Raw genomic sequence first — 25,872 nt, forward strand, 5'->3', positions numbered from 1 at the left:
CCCCCCTCGCCACCGTTCTATGGATAAAGGGGGTCCAGGTTCAGGCACCTTGATTAATATGGTACTTGATTTTGGTTTAGACCATTCTCCTGCCAGGAGGGAAACTTGGGTTTTTTGTCCTCCAAATATATTAATATAAAGTAGCTTGTGTACAAAAGAAAATATATTTTGTCCTCTCAGAGACCTCTCCTTTTATGTTTTAAAAAATCTCCACTTTCACTTTTGAAAGTAATTTTTTGACTGGGCTGACTCAGAAACAAACACTGGGGGGGTAACCGCTGCCCCGGTCGGGCCATCCCTAGTAAGCCTGTATAAGTCTAATGGTAGCAGGAGATTAGGCGTTTAAGGTCAGAGAAGAAGGTAGATTGATTGTAATATGTTATTTGTGGGAGTAGGCCTGAGCGGGGTATGGAAGTCGTGGGAGCAGTAAATTGACAGGGCGGAAACAGGTGAATGAAGTACATTACGAAGATGCACTCGACATGAGTTGCGCTCCCTTTTTAACGTGGCAGTCAACGAAATGGTCAAATGGCTTTATCTCTCAAGCCTGGAACTCTGAAACATTATTTTGTATGGATCGTTAGCCTGTGAGGTGAGGCAACATGGCTTGAATGGCAAGTGGATAGATCTTTTTTTTTTCTTTCTTTTTTTCTTTCTTTTACTGTGCAGTGTAGACTAAATTCTCTTACTACTGTACTTCCCTCTTCTCGTTTCTGGATCCCACCCACCCAAAGCATGGTGGAAAGATGGTTAGGATTATGGTAGTGATTTTAGTTCTTTTTTATAAAGGGACAAAACCAGCGTCTGGCGAGCAGGTTAGATGACAAAGAACAGGATACGGGTAATGGGAGAGGGAGGGAGGGAAAAAAGTGGCAGAGAGGTAGAGGGAGGGAAGCTGTGAGTGGCAGCCGGCGTGCGGCTCCCCAACACGTGACCTGAGTGCCTTCAGAGAATCACCTTAGGGCTAGAGTTGACTCGCCTGTTGTATTATATATATATATATATATATATATATATATATATCTATATATATATATATATATATATATATATTATTTTTTATTTATTCATTTTTAAGTTTAGTGTGTGTGTGTGTGTGTGTGTGTGTGTGAGAGAGAGAGAGAGAGAGAGAATATTTAAGATAAGTGAAAATGGAGAAAAGACTGGAAGTAAAGCCGGTATTAGACAGGAATATTGGTAGACTGAAAAATAGTACAAGATGGCCAGTGTCCTGTTACCTCAAGGGAAACTACAAGTACGGTAGTACAAAATCTACCGTAGTACATTTTTTAATCAGACATGCACACAATAACAAAATAATTCTCTACCCCCTATTGGGTGAACAGCTTAGTCATGCGCGTCTTCATTTTCGTAATATAACACGTCAAAGGGGTTGCTGTTACGTGGCCACCCTTTAGGGAGGGACGAGGCTGGCAAGAGACGCAACAGTAGTAGGGGGGTGGAGTGATGGAAGATAAAGATAACTATACTGTGCTAGAAAAAATTATCGGTTTTCCTGGGGGACAAAAGTAGGGATGGTGGAAACCAAGACAAATGACCTGATCGAGGAAGGACACGCAGCGGGAGGGCTAGGGATGGAAGGTGTCAGGTATTAGGGATGGAAGGAATACAGCATGAAGGAAGGAGAAATGAAGCTAGTTATTTTAAGACATAAGGAAGGGGCTGATGATGTCCTGATGACGTGGATGGCTATGATGCTGTCAGGCAAGAGGGAGGAAGAAGTGCAACGAGCGAGAGAGAAGCAGAAAAATGTATCGGTATGTACCCGTGGAGCTTTGACAGATGTGTCAAGATAAGGGTTGCTTTACAGGTGTGTCAGTGAGGGTGGCTTTACAGGTGTGGCAAGATGAGGGTGGCTTTACAGGTGTGGCAAGATGAGGGTGCCTTTACAGGTGTATTAGTGAGGGTGGCTTTACAGGTGTGTCAGTGAGGGTGGCTTTACAGGTGTGTCAGTGAGGGTGGCTTTACAGGTGTGTCAGTGAGGGTGGCTTTACAGATGTGTTAGTGAGGATGGCTTTACAGGTGTGGCAAGATGAGGTGGCTTTATAGGAGTGTCAGTGAGGGTGGCTTTACAGGTTTCAAGATGAAATTGGCTTAACAGATGTTTGTCACAGTCAGGGTAGCTTTACAGGTGTCAGTGAGGGTGGCTTTACAGGTGTGGCAAGATGAGGGTGGCTTTACAGGTGTGGCAAGATGAGGGTGGCTTTACAGGTGTGGCAAGATGAGGGTGGCTTTACAGGTGTGGCAAGATGAGGGTGGCTTTACAGGTGTGGCAAGATGAGGGTGGCTTTACAGGTGTGTCAGTGAGGGTGGCTTTACAGGTGTGTCAGTGAGGGTGGCTTTACAGGTGTGTCAGTGAAGGTGGTTTTGCAGGTGTCAGTGAGGGTGGTATACAGGTGTCAGTGAGGGTGGTTTTACAGGTGTCAGTGAGGGTGGTATACAGGTGTCAGTGAGGGTGGTATACAGGTGTCAGTGAGGGTGGTATACAGGTGTCAGTGAGGGTGGTATACAAGTGTCAGTGAGGGTGGTATACAGGTGTCAGTGAGGGTGGTATACAGGTGTCAGTGAGAGTGGTTTTGCTGGTGTCAGTAAGTGTGGTTTTACTGGTGTCAGTGAGGGTGGTTTTACAGGTGTATCATAGTGAGGATAACAGATGTGCCAGATTGAGATGGCTTTATAGTTGTGCTCGAGTGAGGATGACTACGTGGCTGAGGATGGAGGATGGCTACAGTTGTGTGAGGGTGGACAAGACACGAGTCAGTGAATGAAGGTGAATCATCCGGGGTTCCCTGGTGTGGGGTGGGAGGGTGCATGATAGTCACGTGGTAGTGGTGGTGGTGGTAGGTAGCAACAGGCTTGTCCTTCACACTAGTACATAGGAGATGGCTGACAACTGTGGTTTTCCTACACGTGCAAGCAGTCAGGGTGAGGGAGTTATGGGGCTGACGGGTTTCCGATGTTTTGTGTACCTTTACCATTCCCTTTGTGTACTCTTAGATCCTATATTGAATTGTGAGGTGATGTTATGAAGTTACAGATGGAACTTTGGTTGGAATTTGGCTGTGTGATGCTTTGGAAGAGACAATAACCTCTCGGTCAGGTTTAGTATTTTAGCTTGAACATATACTGTAGGCTAGTCTCTCAAATCTGAGCTGGTAAGTGCCGTATTAGTAACATTCATTAGTACTTTTTTTTTTCCTTGCACAAAAGGCGATGAGAACTTTCTAAGACATTCATATATGATATACATACCGGTACCTGTTGTCTGTGTGTATCCCATGTATCAAAATATACAAATGACTTTAAACAAAATAGGCCTATTGTACGAACAGTGTTCTGTCTCTTGTTGGCAAGAGTGATACTGCATTAACTTTTGGTAACCCTCCAGACGGTTCTGGAAATACTAGTAGAAATTTTAAGGATTAGTTCATTAACAAAGGGTGCAGACTCTGACCTTAGAGCGCCGGTTACCGGTATTGTACTTTATTACACACAGCACAGTTGGCACTTTTATTTTCGTGCGCACTGGTAAGCACTGCACCATCGCTGTGCTCAGCATCTGCGCGATACGAGTACTGATATCACTACACCAGGGGTTCTCTATATTGTTACTCGAGCCCCTCGCTAAGCCCGTTGCATGATCTGTTTTAATTCAGGTAATTTGGAATTTTTTTGTTTTTGATATTTGTCTACTGATAATACAGTGTCCTAAAATACTATTGTACACAGGAACACTTAAATACGAGTGAATGTAGAATGACAAACTGGAAAACGGCCTGATAAATTACAGTAATTGAAGAATTTGCAAAATATGCTCCATTTCGGTTTTGAGGATAAATTGTTGCTAGGGAGAAGATTCCGGTATATTCTTTACGTGTGTGAAGCTGTCAAATCAAGGCGGGATGGGGGAGAAAGACTGATGGTTAGAGTGCCAGTCAAAGCTGACAGCTTGTTCCTGGTGTTTGATTTGGTATTAGTTATAGGTTAACCGAAAAACCTTTCACAGAGGTACATTTGATAAAAGGTTACCGTAACAAATATTTTAATGCCCATTGTGGAAGTCGGGTATATCTGGTGGTTGGGTAAATCCATAAGTAACCAAGGTCTATTACCTTCCTGTGTTCGAGCTTCATGCTGCTATCAGCCGACGGTTCTATTAGCTGCGTTGCTTTGGTAGTGTGCTAGGTATTGTTCTCAGCCAAAGAATTAAATGAGTATCGGTAAAGAATGCAGTGATTTTCATCGCCGTGTTTTTTCTGTAAGTATGATATCAGGTAGTTAGCCTGTTCACTGACCTGGTCTGTCAGCGAACTACATGCTGTGGCACAGGATTGATGTCAGTGTAAGGAGACCTCTCCAGTACCTCAGTATAGACTGCTTTAAACATTTTCGTCTGTCCATCTTGCTCTGCATACACTACATAGTTCTTTTAAACCCGTCAGTTGTGTGTGTGTGTGTGTGTGTGTCCTTGGTAAACGGCCAGAATTTTTAACCAAGGAAAACTAAATCTTGCACACACGTAGACCTCTGCCCCCATTAGGTTTTAGGCCAGGTGGGACCAATGAAGATTTCTATCTACAACCGGAACGGGGGAAAGGGGACCATAGGGCCTCATTCCCCGATATTCTAGGCGTAATATAGACATGACAGGCGTTATTACTGGAGTGGATGGTGTACAAAATGGTTTAATAAAATGTCCTTTGTGGTGTAGCCTGTGTTAGGGTGGTGAAGGTGAAAGCGGTTGGTGTAGGTGGATGGTATAGGTGAGACATTGGTGTAGGTCGGAAGATGCTGTAGGTGGTGGTTTATGTCTGTCCATATACGGGTGTATACGGTACCGCCATATATTTTTTAGTCTAGAAAAATGATATCTGCAGTGATAGACCTTCACCAGTACTAAGCTTTAAATAGACTGGGACTAGTGAAGATCTCTAGGCCTATGTACCAGGGTTGTCATCGATTAAATCAAACTGATTTGATCATGTGATTAAATCATTGATTTTTTTTGCTTTAAAAAATCATGATTTCATTTTCTTTATTTTGATTTTTTTTATCTGAAAGTTAACAAAAATAAAATCTGAAGGTTTATAAAAATTGTGTACAACTTTGTGTTGTCATTCATTTATTCAGATATTTAAGCATTAAGGGAGCAGATTTTGAGTGCCATTAGAAAATGTTGCATTGTATAAAAAAAAATATTTTTACATTTGTGCAACCAAGTACTGAAATTATATGTACATCTGAAATAATGAGCCATAATTCAAAAACCAAAGCCATAAGACTAGGTGGGCTATGCCTGGTCACTTAAGGCCATGTCATAATATCAGCTTAAGATTTTTGTGTGGTAATATAATCAGCTTTGGAATATGCTGTCTTGATTACCACTGGCAACTCAGCCTTAACCAGTAGTGTACGGACAGAACTTGAACAGGTATGTATCTGGATTCTGGGCAATGGCTTTCAGCCTGAACCATCAGTGGATAGACAGGACATGAAGTTAACAGGGTTCAGTATACTGCTTTTGAAATATTAAATATATAATAAACAGAGAAATCAAATAAATAAAAAATCAAGTAAGTCGAATAAATAAAAAAAATAATTGATTTTTAATTTTTTTTGTTTTAATAAAAACAAATATCACCAACCCTGCTACGTACAGTACACCAGGGACCAGGAGGGGTTATTTTCCCCTTCCCGTTTCCTTTAAGCATGGCAGTTGTTACTGGAGCAGGCGGTGCAGATGACTGGCCAGTTTAAGAGGGATTTTTTTTTTTTTTTTTTACCTAGGAAAACGAAATTTAGCGTAGAGTTAGATGTCCACCCCGACCTTATTTTAAGCAGGATCTGATCCCCGGAGTGGGAGGCGTACAGGGCGGGTGATTTTGTAACAGGTACGGTGAAGTGGATAAAAGAATAACTTTATCTGTATGTCCATGACAGTGACATCCTTCACGGTGATGAGCTGTAGTGGTGATAGTAGTGATTATACTGGAAGCAGTGATAGCCCCGGGCTTTAACGCTTCTCATGGAGCAACATAGGATTGGATGGATGACCTGAAAAAGCTTGTATAAATCGAAGCGTTGTCAGCTTAATAAAGGAATGTCTTCAAAACGGTATTTATATTACATACAGGGTTTAAGTAACTGGGTTCAGTGACAGAAAATAAGGTAAATGTACCAAGGAAGTGGAAAGTTTGGGGGCAAAGGAAAGGAAAGTGGCAGGTGCCGTGAAGGCTTTGATACGAAACAGAAGCATGAACGTGGCAAGTGCAAGAGCATTGCATGAACGCGTACAAAATTCCACACAAACATATGGGTGAGAGACTGGTGTGATATGAAAATGAAAAGTCAAGAGGTTGAGCGGAAGAGACGATTCTTGAGAAGCGTATGTGGAGTGCGAAGACCTGATAGTATAAGCAATATTGTGATTCGTGAAAAGCGCGGACAAAGAAGTCCTTTCACAACAAAGATGGGGAGGGTGTTTAGAGGGTATGGTCATATGGGGAGAAGTTATATGAAAAGAATATAATTATGTGAGTGAATTTGATAGTGGGAGGAGGGGTGCTAGGCCAAGAAAGTGGTATATGATATGAATGATACGATAAATGAGTGTGTGAGAGGTATGTAGGCTGACGAGGCTTGGGAACTTAAAAGGGCCCAAGCTGCTTGGATTAATTTTGTATGAAGGAGTGTATGACAAAGATTTGCGCTCTCTCTCTCTCTCTCTCTCTGTCTAACAATGGTTGGATTGAGTGTCTGATTGGCAGTTTTGAAGCAGCGTTTGGAAAGATGTACCTGTAAGGTGGAGGCAGGATTGCGGGGGCTTGAATGGTGAATGAATGGATGTGTGGCCCATTTCCTTGGGAATTCTCTGAGTAGCTCTCCCACCGTCAGTCTTTTTCCTGGCTTTCTGTCATACCTCACTCCATTTGCAGGTGGGAAGACTATTATGATGATGATGACACATGAGCTGCGGGGTGTACAATTTTGCAGGTATCCGCAGTTAATGGAAGTACACAGGTGGTCAACCATAGGATTAGCTACCGGTACGTAGGACAAGAGAGAGACTATGTCAGTAAAGTTGCTTCCTTTTGCTTTGGGGCGTCATCCCGCTGGAACGGGTCCAGTGAGGATGTAATGGGATGAGGACCCTATGATCCCGGGTGTTGCCGAGGAAATCCCTTGGATTTCACAGGTAGTGGTGGTATTATAATAGTGAGAGATGGTGTGGTAGATACTAGTGGAGAGGGAGGGGGAGTCCACGTGACCCCAGACCCGTCCCCCTTTCCAACCCCACCCCATCTCACGTCACCCACAACGTCTCCAGCTGCAGTGTATTGTACGGTATTGCTTTGGTATTAGACACATCCTTCATTCTTGGTTATTTTGTGTTGTTGAAGTTTATTGTCTGGGGTGTTTGTTGTGATAATACAGTGTGTGGTGTTGGCGGGTGTAGTCCAACTGGCAGCCCTGGCGGCGGCCCCACCACGTGACCGCCCCCCCCCCTCCCGGGGCCCCCCACCCCAACCTCTCACCACTCGGCTCCAAACTTTTTTTTTTTTTTTTTTTTAATACCGGTATACTCCGGCCTCTTCATTGCCTTGATTTCTTTAACTGTAATACAAGTGTTTGCCAGCTGGCAGTAATGTATAAATGACGCCCATGTATAGGAGAGATTAACGGGAATGTTCAACCTTTTCGGAAGCTAAGTAAACGCGTGTTGGTAATGATGGAAGGAGTTATCGTAGATGTGTATTGTATCTTGAGTAAAGTGTCTTAGGAATCCAAACAAGGTATATCCGGTAGTAGGGTGCGGCACTGAGTTGCGAGCCGTAACACCAGGCAGCTGCCTCACATCACGGCCGCCGGGATGAAATGCTATTAATTCTGTATGGCAGAGTACGTCATGGCAGCAGTTGATGGCTGATACTATTGAAGGCTGTGTAGTGTGATGTGGTGGGTTAGGCCGGAACAGGGCCTCTGTACACCCACACCCACTACGTCAGCGACCAGCAGTATATTGGGAATGTTCACGTGACTCCCTGATGCCGCCACACCACAACGGGTTACGAGTCTTCCCAACATTTTTTTTTTTCCCACTAAGCACCGTTTATTTCTGTCTTGTTCAGTCGCACATTTGTATAGACAAGCGTTTGTGTGTGTGTGTGTGTGTGTGTGTGTGTGTGTGTGTGTGTGTGTGTGTGTGTGTGTGTGTGTGTGAGAGAGAGAGAGAGAGAGAGAGAGAGAGAATAGAATAGAATAGAATAATTTCGCACTGAAAATGAGAGAAGGTTGTGCATGTTTGACTGGGTGATCTTACCTAGAAGAAATGCAATATGATTCTTGTTAAACTGAAAAACTGGTTACGCATGATGTGAGGATGATAATTCATAATTCGAGCAGTCACGTGATGGAGATATGCACTGCAAGGTATGAGTATGCACTGTAGTGTGATAGGTACGGTAACCTAAAAGAGTGACTGATGAAGATCAGCGTACATGAACCATCCTTCTGCCAGCGTTGACAATAAGCTGTGTTTTTGTCGTCCAAGCTGGAGATTGGGATTCGAAGCGTGTCTTGGGGCGCTTGGTGTCTGTCCGCAAAAACAGTCCGGGATACGTAGAACCGAAAAATTACGTGATCACAAAGCAAACAGATGGGTTCGCCGATTATCCTCTGATGACTATGCAACTTATACACAGCCATTATTTGTGCTGAACTGGCTCTATATGTCGTTAATATTAGCCACCTGCACTCTAATTTATGTACATCGTGGTCATTTCATGATGTTCATCATTTACGTGTCCTTGCTGGCCATTATCACTCTCCCCAAGCTACACCAAGACTGCTCCCGACCACGCTTGGGTGAGATACGAAGACGGTCTTGGTTTCGATGACAAATGCTTGGGCCGGCTGCGTATCACTTTGGCCGACAAAAACGGGGCAGCTTGGTTTCACCGAAGATGGCTTCGAATCCGATCCGTCAGCTTGGACGACAAAAACGCGGCTCTCGTTCCGTACCGCATGTATAAAGTGATGCTATGTAACCAAAAGCTGTACCGACCTATGGCACGCCTGCCACTCTTCTATCAGTTAACATACACTCATTCTGATATTTTTATGGAAAATCATTAACTGTCGACGACCTGAAACTTAAAACACTTCTTTTGTCGTTATCAGACAGAAAATATCTATGGCTGCTGAGGACGGTGGGAAAAGGCAGTGTTTGAACATGTGGACTCATTTATTGTTCAAAATTAACAGCAGAAAGTTGGTTGACACATACCTTGCACCCCGATCCAAGATGCAAAAAGGAAAAACTGAAATGTATCTGAGTAGGCCGGGGGGTGTGGCGACAAAAAAAAAAAAAAAAAAGTTATATCTATCTATCTATTGCCAGACACCACAATCCCGTAAAGGGTGGCCATTTGACACTGAGTTTGTTGTTTTACAGGGAGGGACCTTAAAATTATCCTCCTTAATCTGTTAATGTTCATTAAATAGTGTATGTAGTTGTCTTAAAATGCTCACGTTAGCGAAGGTTCAGATCGCCTGTTGATTATCCTCTCGTTTTTTGCAGTAGCTTATTATATTCCTCGTCGGGACGTTGCAACCTTTATATGGTCTCATTGTAGCCCTCATTCTTGTAACATGCGACTACATTGGACACAAGCGACCCACCTATATTCTTTCCACCAAATGACTTATTCTGTATGCCTGATCCCTACACAATTCACCGTAATGCTTTGTTCCCATATGTTTCACCGACATAGGTAGTGTAGTAATGTGTTTTTCTCCCCCCAGGACCCGCTGTCGCACCGGATCATCGAGAAGCGACGACGGGACCGGATGAACAACTGCTTGGCGGACCTGAGCCGCCTCATCCCCACCTACTACCTCAAAAAAGGACGCGGCCGCATCGAGAAGACGGAGATCATTGAGATGGCCATTAAGTACATGAAGCATCTTCAAGCGCACGCCTGCAGCCAGATAGGTGAGCCACGTGAGTGTCTTGCCTTGTGGCCGTATTTTGTTTAGTCTGTGTTCAAGAGGAAGTTCGAGGCTTAAATTGGCTGAGGCACACTCAGTCAATAACCTGTCATCACAACCTTAGTCTTCACATTTTGAAACAGTGGACGAAGCGTATGAAAATATTCTCCAGTAACTACTCTGTTTTATATGACCAGTAATTTAATAAGTACGACATATATCTGTATATAACATATAAATCGTTTGTAGAGAAAAAATTTCCTAAAAAAAAAAAAAAAATGCGATAAGTAAAAGCGCCCAGTTTGAGATGATACCAGTGTAACGATATATATATATTTTTTTTGTACCTTCATAAATTTGTGTCTGTCCTTCAGTAACTTATAACAGTATATTGGTGTGCGTACCGGTGGTTAATAACTAACCAAACAGGTTATTATGACTAAGCACAAGTTTACCGTAACTAATATAATTGTTATGCGTTAGTGAAGACGTGGAGAAACTGAACTTTTGAAGGCAAATACATATATTGTCGATAGTTTCAGAAGGTTGGTTCTCAGGATCACATGTAAGCAATGCTATGGAGCCTGATAAGAAAAAAAAAAATAGTATTCCCTTGACGGGCGATACATTCAAATAGCTGACTCAGCTCCCATAACGTCCTAGGGGTTCATGTAGATGTCTTCGTTTTCACATGCACTTTAGTGCGGTGTCAACAAGTCTGCCGGATTTTATGCTCATGTGCATGGAGTACAGTATGTTGGTCCAAGGATTTTATGTTCTCTTCATATCCCATATAAGACCGTTACTGGAGTGTGAATCATGCACGTGGAACACTGGATATTCTTGCGATTAAAGACTTTTAGAACCTGTCTAGAGATCATGGACTAGATACATGGACGCTTTATCCGTTTCCTACATATCTCGTTTGAAAGAACTTTACTATGTTCAGGGCCGTTTGATCCTGCTAATTCAATAAAAATTTTGGAAAAATTTTCATTCTGAGAGTAGTATTCCCTGGTTGATATATTCATTTTTGCACCTGTTGTATGTACTCGTGGCCATAGGTACAAGCTTGCACGCATGCACAGTTCTGCTGACAGTAGATCTCTGCTGTTTGCCATGCCTAAACCTCTGGAATGCCCTGGTGTTGTTGTTCATAATTCCAGTAATGCCTTCAAGACTGCTTTTAACAGTACTCTTGGTGAGATTCTTGACATTTTGGATTTGCTTCCCATATCTGCTTTCTCCAAGTGCTTCATGAGCATTTCCAGGTCCGCTCTTTGTTTTCCTACTGTCTTTGTTTCTGGTGACTGGCGTAGCCATAGATTTTGGGCTACCTTCTCTTGACCCACACCTCTTATGGCATGACAGAGCGAATTGTTGTTAACCAAGTGAGTAAACAAATCGAATAAACTGTATGAACAAGCAAACATGACTCGTATCCCAGTTCGAGTGAAAAAGCTAAGTAGGCCTAATGGGGCGCGGTCATTGCCTGTTTCAGCACGAAACTGACTGCGAATGCTTCTTACTGATTAGTGACGCCCTTACAAAATGTGGATGTGTATAGTGTGCGTCTGTTCTAGTTTCATAGTCTGCACCCACTGATGACCCTGGCCGACACTGCGTCCAGAGTGGCCTCAGCACAAGGCCGTGGTATTTCTACTCATAAATGTCAACAAACCATCACACGACATACTGCCACCCCTCATATTATGCTCTACTACCTTATTTTTTCACCTGGTTTTCAGCAGACGTTACTTCCTTTTAGTTACCCCACTCACATTTCGCCTTCCACGTTAACCCTGGCTTAATGCCACTTAGGGAAAGGCATATATATGTGGACTAATTAACCTAGCCCAGGGCCCCTACATTCTCCATGGGGCAATAAAGGATTAGATAGGAGTTTTATGGTAAGGACAAGGTGTACGGTTAGTTCAAGTTTAGAGAATAAAGTAGTAGCGTTACACTAATTACTATTGTGATTCAGCTTCACTTAGACACCGTGGCACTGCACCGAGACTTCACTTCAGGTGATGTAAAACAGATAGGGGATGGTTTTGGTATACCGTACATTACGTAACATTTGAGTGACGTACCTTAGGCTTCATAATGTTGGTAATGCTGTCCCATGACGTAGTCTGCAGTAGCACATAATATTAGTCTATACCACTGGCCCGTCAGTGCCATACCGTAGTCTTGATCCAAGGAGAGAAAAAGAAAGCGCTCAGAGGTACACCACACACAAGCTCATTGTGCACGCAAGTGACGTGGCAGAATAACGTGAAAACCTTAAGAGTTACTCGATGCTTCAGATGCAGTATCCCGTTGCTTTTGTTGTCATGGGACAGAGAAATTAAAACATCGTTTCGTGCTTTCTGTTGGGTCACGAAGCATCGAAGTTGTGATCCATATACTGTATAGTGCAGTCTCCAGCACATGAAAATACCGTACCTCAGGCCTCCTATGTCCACTGAGAGAGAGAGAATGTTTACAGCTTGAGAGCAGGGGTTACCGTAGACAAAATAATTTGCTTATAGCTAGAATAAAATACTAAAGTGACTACTTGCTGTTTCAGTTGTGTAACGGGGAGAGGATACGAATGGGGATGAGGCGATTTAGTATGGTCAGTATCATGGAAGTCGGTCAGAAGACTAACTCGGATATGCTTATTATCAGGCAGTGATACAGAGTTGTTGAACATACATAGTGCCGTCTATGCAAGTGATATTCTCGAGAATATATAGATAGATAGATAGATAGATATAAATTAAGCCAGGTAGACGAAGTCGATGGTCATTATTTTTGTACGAAATGTATGTGTGTGTGTCTGAGTCGAAATTTCAAATCTCGGAAAGTATTGATTGTTGAAGGAAAAGTTACTAATAAAGGTTGTGTAGTCACAAGCTGAGTTCACATATCACTCAACCAGCATTGGAAGTCATCCAGGATAGATATATAATAGTCAAGTTTTCATCCAACAGTATTATTACAGTCTACCTGGCTCACAAATGACGGGTAGTCATACTCGTATACGAGTGTGTGTATCTGTCTATATATATATATATATATATATATATATATATATATATATATATATATATATATATATATATATATGTGTGTGTGTGTGTGTGTGTAGGATGATACATAATTCACTATACGTAAATCTGTCAGGCAGTCGTTTTGATGGGAATCGTTTAATTGGCATAGGAAAATTGGCTATAAAGAGACAATGGTTCAGATGGGAATCGTTCAAGTGGAAATCGTTGGTACTGCCGATTATTATAGGTGAACTGACTACCGTACTGTCAGAGTGGATGACATATTGGCTAGAATAAGATCACAATGTTGTGTGTTATCGTTACAGATTTTTTGTCTCTGATTTTCCTCACAATCAGATGTCGAAAGTTAAAGTGCATCTCACCAGGATTACCCTTCTCAATAATATGCATCACCATATTACCTTGTCAAGATAATTTGACGAAAATATTATTTGAGAGAAATAAAATGGCCTTAGCCTGCGGGTTAGAGTAGAATAAGCAGGGATGTATTACCCAAATAAAACTGCCTTAACATACCAGTTAGAAAAGTATGAAAGGTCTTTGTCCTGCAGTGGTTAATGGTGATGATAATCAGTGCCAGTTGCCGAGTTTTTAGTATGTAATGATGATTATCATATTTGTGTGTGTGTGTGTGTGTGTGTGTGTGTGTGTGTGTGTGTGTGCAAAAAGTTTTATTGAGGTACTGACCTTATAACAAATTGCAGATGAAATCGAGGCAATTGTTTCACCATAATTTTATTTCAGGTGATTTAGAGAGGAAAAATCTGTAGTTGCAACCACGAGTGTGTGTGTAATTCACCGGGTCGGTCAGGATCACTTGATGGTCGTGATTGTCAGCTTTTACCCTCCCGGAAGGGAGCTGAGAGCTCATATAGTCCGATCTAAGGGCAAGGCTGTGACCTTCACACACGCACACACCCGTCCCCTTGCTCAAGGGGGACAGTAACCACCCACTTCGTCAGTGAAACTTTTCGCAACCTGAGCGAGGCGCGAACTCCCGTCCACCAGTTGGCAAGCGGGAACGTTACCACTGCACCAGCGAGCGGTGTGTGTGTGTGTGTGTGTGTGTGTGTGTGTGTGTAAGGAAACTCAAAATGGTTGTGATAGTTTTAACCAGTGTTAGTGAAGTTAAGGGAGCAGTCTCATTTTTCATCTGGTAAAATGAATTTTTGTCTTCCGCCTTTAATTTTTCGCAGCTTTCAAAACTTTTTATACACCAAATGTGTGACCATATACTGCTATTCTGCCCAGAATTTCAGCACAATTGGACTTATTTTAAGTCGTGCAGAATTTTTTTTTTTTTTTTAATCGTATCTGCTCAGAACTGCTATAAGTTATAACAATTTCCTTTGACACACAGACAGGTGACACCTAAATGATGATTCGCTACTATTCCCATGTGTATATGAAATGTACAAGTACCGAAAAAAAAAAAAAAGTACTTTCCCAAAAAACCCTGGACATGCCCTCACTAAACATTAGTTTATAAAAAAAAATATTTAAGAATTAAAGATCGCCGATAGCTATGAATATAAATATTGCTTTCATGATTATAATGCAAACAAATTAAAAGAATCGGGTGATTACTAGCAAAGTAGTTACATTTTGAATGTGAAAAAACATTTCGAGAAAAGGGCATTTTTTGTTTTACTCTTCTGGAATTTTGTATAACACCGTGATAGTGTAACATAATACCAATAAAAAAATAATTATTACATACCTGACTCTGTTGGACAGTCTCAGGGAGGTCAGATTACAGTTGAGGTCAGTCAGGAGTCAGGTCACCTCAAGTGACATGAGTGGCACCTGGGGGCCGTCCTCGCCACTCCCCCACCCCACCATCTATAGCCATGTGCTAGCGAGTGGTACACCAATACCAAATTTCCCTCCCTAAATCTTTTATTCCTTATATTTACGGGGATCACTGAACAGATTGCCTACAAGACAGTCGCTGGTGCACTTGGCAGTGAGAGTGAAGTCTGTGTGCTTTGTTTACAATGAATTCAGTGTACCACCACATCTTCATACTTCAAGTTACAACGACACAGTCAGGATGGCATTACTCTCGTCAGCATCTGTACTTGTATGATGTTGTTGTGGAATCAACAGCCAGATGTGTAGTAGCAGCTGAAACAGGAGTTGGTGGCGTGATGGTGGCAGAAGGCTGCGACGTGTCACGAGTTGATGGTTGAGGTTCACTTTCGCTCTTTTTCCAACTTCTCTCCATTGCTTTCTTCCCCTTCTCAATCTGTCGCTGTTTTTTCTTGCTTAGGGGAGGCATTTCCACAGTCTGAACCGGGGAACAGTAAACAATATCGGGAGAATAGCCGACACAAACACAGAGTCGTAGCTGAAGCTACACCCCCTTCTAGTAAAATTAGCACCCTGAGCTGCTACTCCCGCTGCCGTACATCCACTGACCGCCTGAGTGGTGCCAAGAGTATCGTACAGTAATATTATGACATAACTCCCTTAAAAAAAAAAAATACCTAAAATGCAAAATAACAACGAAATGCAACGTGGTTCAGAATAGGACTTTGGGCCGTTTTACCCTTATGGCCATTAAAGTTTTAAAAAACGCGTGCTGGCAAAGCACGTGCTTATACGGCCGCCAAACCCGGTGAACATATGCGGTATGCCATAATTGTTTCACACCAATTTTTTGGAAAAAAGAAAAAAAAAAAATCTGACCCGAAAATCGAGTTTTCCCCCAGGGTCAGCCAATGGTACCTATTGTTTTTTAGAACAGTAGGTCAAAGGTTAAGGTAACATTGAACAGCAGGTCAAAGGTTAAAACATTGAACAGTTTTATTGATTCCGCTTCTGACTTGAGACCACTTACTGATTGCTCACTTAAGCTCCACCTACACATTGGTAGAGTTGCCAACAAAGCAGGTGGTATTGCAACCAGTAAAAAGTACAGTAAACCGAGACTCTTCATTCATTATCTCACCATATCTTACTCATATCCGTCTAGTAATTGAATTTTCTTCCCGTCCAGTACTTAAATTTTCTTCGTGTGTGGCATACCTGGTATGAAGGAGGTATCATCTTGTTTGAGGAAGTGCAGTGTCGGTGGACAAAACAAAATGCAGGATTATCCAGTTTGGTCTATGGTACTCATTTTACCAATCTTGGTCTATAATCAGTGCATGGAAGGTTGTTGAGGGCCGCCCTTGTCAAGGTGTGGAAGATCTTCGAAGGATTGTCACCCATCCAACCCCCTTGCAAGGACCCATGTTGAGAGTGAAATATGCAGTAGATTCTTCCGAGTGATCAGTTTCTGGAAGTTTGCCTTCAGCGGTCATGTTTTTTACTTGTTAGAGTTGAAGAAGAGATTAGTTGAACATCTGGATTGGAGATTTTATAAATTCTAACTTTGAGAAAGGCTAACTTGCTTGTCTCACTGACCACTAACTTGTCAGCTTAACTAACTTGCTTGCACTAAGGGCATGGGTGTTGTCCAGAACACGGGATTTGTGTGTATAGTAGCAGTTATCATATGTGCATCAAAACACTTTCCAGCAGTTGTCTGATAACTTTTCTTCTTGATTAATGTTATAATATACCGCTGGTGTATTGGCTTGTGTGGGGTACCGTCAGATCGGAACCCATCCTAGTACGAAATCTGATTTAGATCAAACTTGACGGCAGGCTTGAGGTTAAGGCAAGAATGAAAGGAGTCGATCTTGAGAATAGCCAAAGGTCAAGGTCACACGATTAGATCAAAGTTCAACCAGTGTGTGAGCAAAATAAAATGGCTAGTCTGAATTGGAACACACTATGGGGAAGGGTTTAGGGTAAGGCAGGGATGAAGGGATTCAAATTTCGTAAGTCAAAGGTCAAGATGGCAGGGCAGGGCAACTCTGATTTACATCAAACTTTGAGGAAGAGATTTGATTAAGGCACGGATGAAGGGATTCAGTTTTGTAAACAATCAGTCACAGAATGAAGTCAGAATTCATTATTCTACCATGTAGAACCTGTGCTAGAGGGTACAGGGCATTGTGGTTCCCAGGCTGCCGTTTCTACCCAATAGACAGGGGCCCGAACCTGGGAGTAGTGCCCCAGGAGGCTGCCCTATCAATGGGTGTATAATGGCGGGGCAGTTACAGTGCGGGGTGCACCGAGGCCACTAGCACAGCCACTGGTCAAGGCTGGTGGGGCTAGGGGTCCCAGATCCATTGCCTGAGCCTGGGACTGTGCAGCAGGTGGGGCATGTGGTGTGTCTCTCCCCTTCTTACTTTACTGATTATGACCAGGTTAAAGAATGTAACTCAAAGCAAGCCTGAGGACATTAAATCAGCCAGGGGGATCAGAGTGGCGTCGTGGAATTTGGGAAGTTTGAGGGGTAGAGCGGGGGAGGTGGTTGAGATAATGGGTCGGAGATGGATGGATGTGGGATGTGTGCAAGAAGTCTGGTATAGGGGTGGATCAGCCAAAAAGACTGCTGGGAGGGATTGTTGCTATAAGTTGGCAGGCTAGGATAGATGGATATAGGGGTGTGGGTGTGTTGGTTAGGGAGAAATAGTTGGAATATGTCATGAATGTTATGAGAGTAAGTGATAGGATAACAGTAGTGAAAATTTTGTTCCGTGGGATAGTGTTTGCCATTGTATAGACACATGCTCCACAGGCAGGCTTGGATGAAGTAGAGGAGGATAGATTTTGGGATGACTCAATACGTGTAGTAAATGGTATGGGGGATGATGAGATTGTAGTGTAGTATTAGGGGTAGATTTAAATAGTCATGTAGGTGAAGCAGATCAAGGATATGAAGGAGTCCATAGGGGATGTCCACATGGTACAAGAAATGAGGAAGGGGAAAGGATACTCAAGTTTGGGGAGTCAATGAACATGATTGTGTGCAACACACATTTTAGGAAAGGAGAGAGTAAGTTGATTACATATGAGTCTGGGGAAAATAGCAGCCAGATAGACTATTTCCTGGTTAGGAGGGTTGATAGGAAGTTCGTGAGGGATGTTAAAGTTATACAGAGCGAGGAGTGTCTGCAGCAACACAAGTTAATGATATGACATGGTGCATAAAGAGCGGGTGATGAAAAAGACCTGTGCACCTAGGAGGAAAATATGGAAGTTGAAAAAACAGACAGTAAGGGATGCCTTCAATAGCGAGGACAGTGGTGGCTGAACAGGGAGGCGTGGACGGAAGTGTTAATGAACAATACAATACAGAGAGTTACTGATTCAGCATGTGGATGGACTAGAGGCCCACCAAGACATAAAGTGACTTGGTGGTGGGATGAGGGTGTAGAAGCTGCAGTTGGAGAAAAGAAGGCATTTCTGGGAATGGAAGAAGGGTGGTAACAAAGAGGAATACTGTACTTGGCTGCCAAGCGTAGGGCTAGAAGAGGTTTACAGGGTGAAGTCTGAGTCACAGAGACTTTTACTTGATAACTTAAATCGTGTGGAAGGGAAGAATATGATTTTTAAGGTGGCAAATCAGATGGAGAGGGAGAATAGGGATATCATAGGTACGCAGTGTGTGAATAATGGTGAAGGAAAAGGTTGTGGTGAACAGTGAGGATATTAAAGACGCGTGGAGAGAGCATTACGGCCGGTTGTTGTATGAGGAGTTTGACTGAGACGTGGAAGGTTTGGAGTCAGCAGACCCAGTGTTTGGCCCTGACTTTTGATTGACGCTGTTACTGTGAGCAGGGCAACGGGCAAGATGTAAGTGGGGAAGGCAGCAGGTGTGTCTGGGCTGGCTGCTGAAATGTTGAAAGTCTCAGGAGATATATAGGAGTGATGTTAGTCACCGATCTGATAAATACGATCATATGTGAGTGTGTTGTCCCGGATGATTGGCTGAAGTGTAATTGTAAATGTGTACAATGGGAAGGGTGATGCCCTGGAAAGAGGAAATTAGAGGCATAAAACTTTTAGACCAGATAATGAAGGTAATGGAGAGAATTCTAGAAGGTATGATTAGAGAAAGAGTGAATATTGATGAGATGCAGTTTGGGTTTATGCCAGGCAAAGGGACCAATTATGCCTTATATATTGTTCGGCAGCTTCAGGAAAAACAAATAGGAAAAAAAAGGGAACTCCACTTTGTTTTTGTTGATCTGGAGAAGACCTTTAACAGAGTCCCCATTGAGGTGGTGGAGTGGGCAATGAAAAAGCGTGGTCAATGAATGCGGTGTGTCTGGGAAAGCATGTGGAGATTGTCGGGCGTGAAAGGATTGAAATTGCTGGTGAGTCTCTTGAGTGTGTGGAAGAGTTTTGTTATTTTGGAGACATGTTATGTGCTGGAGGTGGAGCAGGAGCTGGCTCTGTGGCCAGAGTGAGGAGTGGTTGGAAGAAGTTCAGGGAACTGTTGCCTCTCCTGATATTGAGAGAGCTCTCCCTCCATGCTACGGGATCTTTGTATGCGGCCTGTGTTAGGAATGTGATGCTGTATGGTAGTGAGACCTAGGCAGGGAAGAGGATATTCGCAGGCTGAAACGTACAGAAATGGCAATGATTAGGTGAATGTGAAGTGACTCCTTGAATGCAAGTCTTGGGGAGGGGGGGGCTAGGGTTAAGAAGAGTTGAGAGGTAGGATGGGACTGGAGTGTAATTCACCGGGTCGGTCAGGATCACTTGATGGTCGTGATCGTCAGCTTTTACCCTCCCGGATGGGAGCTGAGAGCTCATATAGTCCGATCTAAGGGCAAGGCTGTGACCTTCACACACGCACACACCCGTCCCCTTGCTCAAGGGGGACAGTAACCATCCACTTCGTCAGTGAAACTTTTCGCAACCTGAGCGAGGCGCGAACTCCCGTCCACCAGTTGGCAAGTGTATTGGTGTTGTGATGAGGAGGGGTAGATTGAAATGGTTTGGGCATGTAGAGAGGATGGGCCCATGAGGGATGATAATTGGGTGCACAGAGTGAGAAGTGTTAATGTTGGGGGTAGGGTAGCAAGAGGCAGACCGAAAAAAAACTGGCATGAGGTCACTGAGTGTGACCTCAGGGTTAAGGAACTAAAATAGGGAAGCTGCCAGAGATCGAGCAGCATGGAGAGCCACCATTAGATGGCCAAGGCCGATGCATGTAAGCATGTTGGAGTCTTCAAAAACGAAAACGACGACAAAAATTATGTAACTCAAAGTTCTGATTCGGTTGAATCAAACTTGGTGCAGGGATTGAAGGTCAGCCAAAGACGAAAGTCAGTTTTGAGAACAGTAGGATAAGTGTCAAAGTCACAGGGCATGGTCAGTTCAAGACAGTTTTGATATGGTGTGAAATACCGCAAACTTAATGAGAGGGTTGAGGGTCAGGCAGAAATTAAGTACAGGTAATTCAGTTTTAATAACATTCAGTTTCAAGTCAAGGTCACAGAGCAAAATCAAATATTTGGCCCTTAGACCATAAATAGGGTGTGATGTTGAACTCACAGTTTTCCTTCTTAAGAATGTTTTAGTGATCATCAGAGAGGAATATTTTCCGTAAATTTTATGAAGCCCTTTTAATTATGCCATGTGTCAGATTTAGAGCCTGACAGAATATATATTGCATTTAGTATCAGGTTGTAGTGTGATAAGCAAGGATAGGAATTTAGAGGTTGAAGTACAAGAAAGAGAACAGCAGAGAAGGAGAGTTGCAGGCACACTATAAGGCCAAAGATAAAGAATAGGGAAGTGAATAAAGTATAGAAGTAAAAAAGTCATTGCACGATCCCCACTCTAATACAGTACCGGTATATGGAAGTGAAACATGAACTCTGTTGGTGTGATGCTAGCCAAGAGTGAGAGGAGTGGAAATGAGTTGAGATGAGCATGCGAGTTTCATGGAGAGGCAAACAGACAAATGAGAAACTTAAAGGAATTCTTTTGCATTGATCTGGATGTGTTAGAAAGCATTTGGAGAACTACCCTGAAATGGTGTGGCCCAGGAGAGAAGGGAGAATGAAACCTTAAATTGGAGAGTGCATGTGAGTGAGGTTGAGAGGGAGAGGGAGACTGAGGGTGAGATGGATGGATGGGATGGAGAGGTTTATTGATGAGGTGTGAATAGGAGGAGGGACAGCCTGATTGCAGAGTACAGGATGACATGGAGGCAGTCTGTTTGTGGCCACTTCTTGCGGGATTAGACATCAGGTTATAGATGGAATGTTAGTAAACTAGTGCAGGCAAGCACAAGAGATGCTGATAGACATCAAGTAGATACTAGTACACTACAACACACACAGTGGTTGAACTTGGGACTCCATCCTGTAATCTTGACGCTCTTGGTTGTTTTCAAAATCGAATCCATTCAACCTTGGCTTACCCTCAACTATTCCACCAAATCTGAACTAAATTTGATGAAAAACTATTTATGTTGACCTTCCCATGTGATCTTGGACTTTGACCTGTTGTTCAAAAATAAAAATGTCACCTCTTGGGTGACTCTTAACAATTCCAAATCTTGGTCTAAATGAAGCCAAAACTGTGTTAGTTATTTTGTTCACACACAGACACACGTCATACTTTGACCTTGACCTTTGACTGATTTATATAAATACCTGAATTTTTTTATTTTTTTTGTGCCTTGCCTTTATCCCTTCAACCATGTTTGGTCTAAATTGGATCATAAATGCTGAAGTTGACCTTGCTGTGTGACCTTGATCTTTTACTGCATGTTCTCAGAAACAGTAAGTCATCCTATGGTTAAAATTGTATTACAGCATATAAAACTGTTGTAGTATACCAGTACAAGGTCTGTCCAAAAACAAACTAAACTTTTAAAATAGCTCGACAACAAGCCGGCGTAGTGTGATTGCGATAGGAGCACTGTGTAGCAGCGACTTTGAGCTTTAGTCTAACATCAGCTGCATCACGCCACATCACTTAGTCATCGAGGTACACATGCTTGGGAATGTGTGTTTAATGCATTTGGGGCAACAGTGAAGGATCTTGAAGAGCAGCATGTTTGCATGAAATTCAGTTTCAAACTGGGAAAAACTTTTTCATGGGTGTATGGCTACAATGCAGAACAAAAAAGTAGTTGTTGCAGTGGGGTTGGAACATGGTCACTGCAATCCCCCCCCACCACCACCACCCAAAAAAAAAAAAAAAAAAAAAAAACTATTGTCTTTTTTGATTGGAAGGGTGTCGTATATCATGAGTTTGATCCACATTGTCAGACAGTCAATAAAGAGTTTTACTTGGACGTCCTGAAGCATTTGAAGCAGGCAGAGCGAAGGAAGAAGCTTCAGGCGTGGACAGACAAAACCTGGATGCCGCACCATGACAGAGCACTTTGGTCACATGTTGCTCCTTATCCGTGACTTTCTGGTGAAGCACAACACAATTCTTTTCCACGAGTTTGAAATATACCCTGAACGGTCGCCAGTTTCATAAGATAGAAGACATGGAAGAAAATTCACCAAGTGCACTAAACACACTTTCACTTAAGTGTGTGTACCTTGATAACCAAGTGACGTAACATGATGCACTAGTTAGACTAAAGCTCAAAGTTGCAGCTACACAGCGTTCCTGTTGCAGTTATGCTACACTTGCATTGGTGCACTATTTAATCCCTATGCAACGGTTGACATGTTATAACGTCACGATTTGGGGCGCAGAGCAACGCCGGTTGACTGGTATAGCTGCAAGCGTCTTCTAGCCACCCTTTCAACCCATGACCATTTTCTGTGACAGCCATAGGGTAGGTAGGTACCCAAAGTATCCCACTGACGCACGGTTCAGAGTGTACACGGCAGTAGTAGAGTGTAGAGTGATGTCTTCCTCATCCTCTTTGTCCGATTCTGCTCCCCCATGCGCGGGGCCGCTTGCATCATCGACACCCTGCGAAAGTTCTGCCCTTACTGCCGGGGAAAGGGCTCAGTGACTGAGCAGGTGTGTGGGAAATTGTAAATAGTAAACAGGTATGTGTGCCAACGGCCATACCACGTTGAGTACACCGCTTCCCGTCCGATCAGCGAAGTTAAGCAACGTTGGGTCTGGTTAGTACTTGGATGGGTGACCGCCTGGGAACACCAGATGCTGTTGGCATCCCTACGTGTCAAGTGGGGTTGGTGGAGGATTAGTGCCCCTCCCTGTAAAAACAATTAACTCTAAGCCCTTGGCCACCCCGTTTGGGATACATGGCGTCTGGCAATGAATGAATGAATGAAACAGGTATGCACAAGTGATTTTTTTTATACATAAGTGAACTGTAAGATATCCTAAGTTATATCTGGTAATTGCGACGAAATAAATGTTTTATGATAAGTTTTACAAGTGCATTGCAATGAGTGTTACTGTTTGTGGTTAGTTGTGAAACAGTGATTGGAAATACCTTGAGTAATCCTACCTGGTACATGAAAGAAAACCAGGAGTGCATGGGGAGAAAGAAAATGACCTGGTTGGCTGTAACTTATTTTTTTCCTTTGCAGAAAATAATTGTGAATATGTGAGAATTAGCATATTTGTGATGTGAAGTACAAAAAATGTAAGTTGTGTATAATATTAGTAATATTTTCATGGTGCTCCTGCTTAGTACAAATTAGTCACAATTTTAGTAGAAGTAATTACCTCATACTAAACCATACTGTGTGAAACAGCCAGAGCAGTTACTTCTCAAAGTGCAATTAACCGTAATCGTGATGTCAAGTGCAAGTATAAGTGTCGTAGTAGAAGGAAATTATTTTAATTGATGCAGGAAGTGAGAACAGAAAATCAAAGAGCTTTCTTTTTCGACACACCTATGGGGCATAGTGGCGCTAACCGTATAGGGAGCCACATGAACAAGGTGATGACTCATCCTAATGACGGTGAGTAAGGAAAAGTTGATGATGGAGTGCAAAATTCCAGTTTCCCTCGAAGGAAGCCTGGACAGTGTTACAATCACCACTCTGGTCAGTGTTGCCAACGTTAACCAACGAATCCAATTAGGGCACTGGCAGTGGCACGCACTCAGATAAACCCGCCAAAACATTGGAAAACCAGTCATCTTTAACTTATCCTTACTCATCGATGGGACCACCTGGAGTCCTGGGGATACTTTCATTTGAAAGAGGAAGAGTTGTTGAGTCTTATGGATCCTTAATTTTTTCTCTAGCTATTATAGTTTGGTAGATACTAGGGTTTAAAGTAAGGATATTTTTTCCAAAATCACGGAAATCCCCCCTACGGAGTGGGCGACGTCGGAAAACCCCCGGCATGTAGGGGTTAAAAAGTTTGGTTTCATTTTGGACAGACCTCATACAGTACAACTTGGTCCTCCCAAATGGTGTCACACTAGGCATTTTTGGCCAACATGTCAATTGCTTTGGTAACCAAAGTGGCCAGCAGAGTGAAGCAGTCATTACATTGGCATGTTGTGTTCCTCTGCAGTGTTGTTGTTGTTGCATAACTCGTCTCTGTTCCCAAACAGACCCGTCGACCGCAGGTAAAAAACTCCTTATGTGGGGTTGTCCTGTAGATACAGAACAGTCATCCATACACTGTGTTGGGATCTGGCACTCCCTTTCGATAGACAGTGCCTCACCAGGGTTAGACCAGGGTCTATTCCATGGCAGGGTGCAGGGAAGTATAAGGAGGTTTGGCTTCTGGGTGGATGCCACTGTTGCCCCATCCAGGTTGCAAAGTGCCACCTTGTTTAGGCTCCTCAGCAGAGTTTTGTTGAAGAAGTTGATGTTAATTGTCCCAGAAAATGAGGTTATCTCGCAGCCTCAGTCATTCACATTACCCATAGTTAACATATGGTATAACTGGCAGAAGCTGTCTGCAGCTGGTCAGCAGAGTCTAAATGTGATTAATATGCAGATTTTTTATTTTACTGCAAACATCATTTTGAATTCTCTGGCTAAGTGCAAAAAGGGCTAGTGTCTGAACCAAATGTGAATTTGGTCCATGGAACATTATCTCAAGTGATGTACAGGTACTTTTCAGTGGTAAAAGAGCTAATCTTTGGCATCATTGGGGAGGCTTTCAGCTGTATTCCTGTTATAAACATAGTCAGAACCTTAATTTATAAGGAGTTTTAGGATGGGGGGGTGTGGGCTAAAAAAGAAAATTTTATTAATATAATGCTCTAATGGAATATTTAATCACTTACAAGAATTATCATTAAGCTCATTTGAGTACTTATCACACCAACATGGCTCACCACCAGACTGCCATCCATTTCTTATAGTGGGCAAAATGCTGCAGCTTTTGGTATTTTGACTAACCATTAACAAAAATGGCTAACATGTTATAAACAAACTTGGTCCCTCACACAGCCAGTGACAGTGAGATATTGAGATACTTGTCTGCATGTAAAGTTGTTTGTTTAATTATAACAAGTCTGCGTACTCATATGATGAAAGCAGTTGAAGTGCAGTTAAACAGTAGCTGCTGTAGGCATGCATTTATAATGGACTGAGTCTGATGTAAGAGAAGAATGTCTGGTAAGTTTAAGGTGTTTGATGAAAGGAGAAGTTCAGTATAGTTAAGTTTTATTGTACATTACAGTTGTGAATACTGGCATCATGTTAACTTTATGATTAATTACTTTACAGAAAACTGTGAGGTTACAGCCAAGCAAGAGAGAACTGGCAGCCAGCTGGAGCAGTTTCACCTTGGCTACCAGGAGTGCATGTCTGAGACCATGCAGTTCTTGGTCGAATCTGAAGGTTTTTTCTCAGGCGATTCCCTCTGCGTCAGGCTTATGAACCATCTCACGAAGCACTGTGAGAAGATATTGTCCAGTAAGTCATTCTTTTTGCCTGCGTAACTTGTACGTGCGTGGACACTGTATATACACTGGTATCACTGCTGATATGGGTGGATATAGAAATTAATCACTTATCCAGTCATAGTA

At 42.7% G+C, this 25,872-nt stretch overlaps 1 protein-coding gene and 1 non-coding gene across 4 annotated transcripts in view; both read left to right on the forward strand.

The window, feature by feature from the left end:
- LOC145412616 (uncharacterized) overlaps positions 1-25,872 on the forward strand; it is a 140,872-nt gene that overhangs the window by 87,811 nt on the left and 27,189 nt on the right. For 2 of the 3 annotated variants that reach the window (XM_080282534.1, XM_080282532.1), the window contains 2 exons: positions 9,826-10,024; positions 25,571-25,759. In XM_080282534.1, the coding sequence (XP_080138660.1) occupies positions 9,826-10,024; positions 25,571-25,759 (388 nt within the window). The remainder of the gene's footprint in view (positions 1-9,825; positions 10,025-25,570; positions 25,760-25,872) is intronic. The other variant, XM_080282533.1, reaches the window with a different exon arrangement.
- Positions 22,960-23,078, forward strand: LOC145412727 (5S ribosomal RNA). Its single transcript, XR_013899638.1, has one exon. It is a non-coding gene; the product is annotated as a 5S ribosomal RNA (ribosomal RNA).

This window comes from Coenobita brevimanus, chromosome 93 (genome assembly GCF_032717465.1).
Source record: "Coenobita brevimanus isolate Jiangsu-jjx chromosome 93, ASM3271746v2, whole genome shotgun sequence".
NCBI classification, from domain to species: domain Eukaryota; kingdom Metazoa; phylum Arthropoda; class Malacostraca; order Decapoda; family Coenobitidae; genus Coenobita; species Coenobita brevimanus.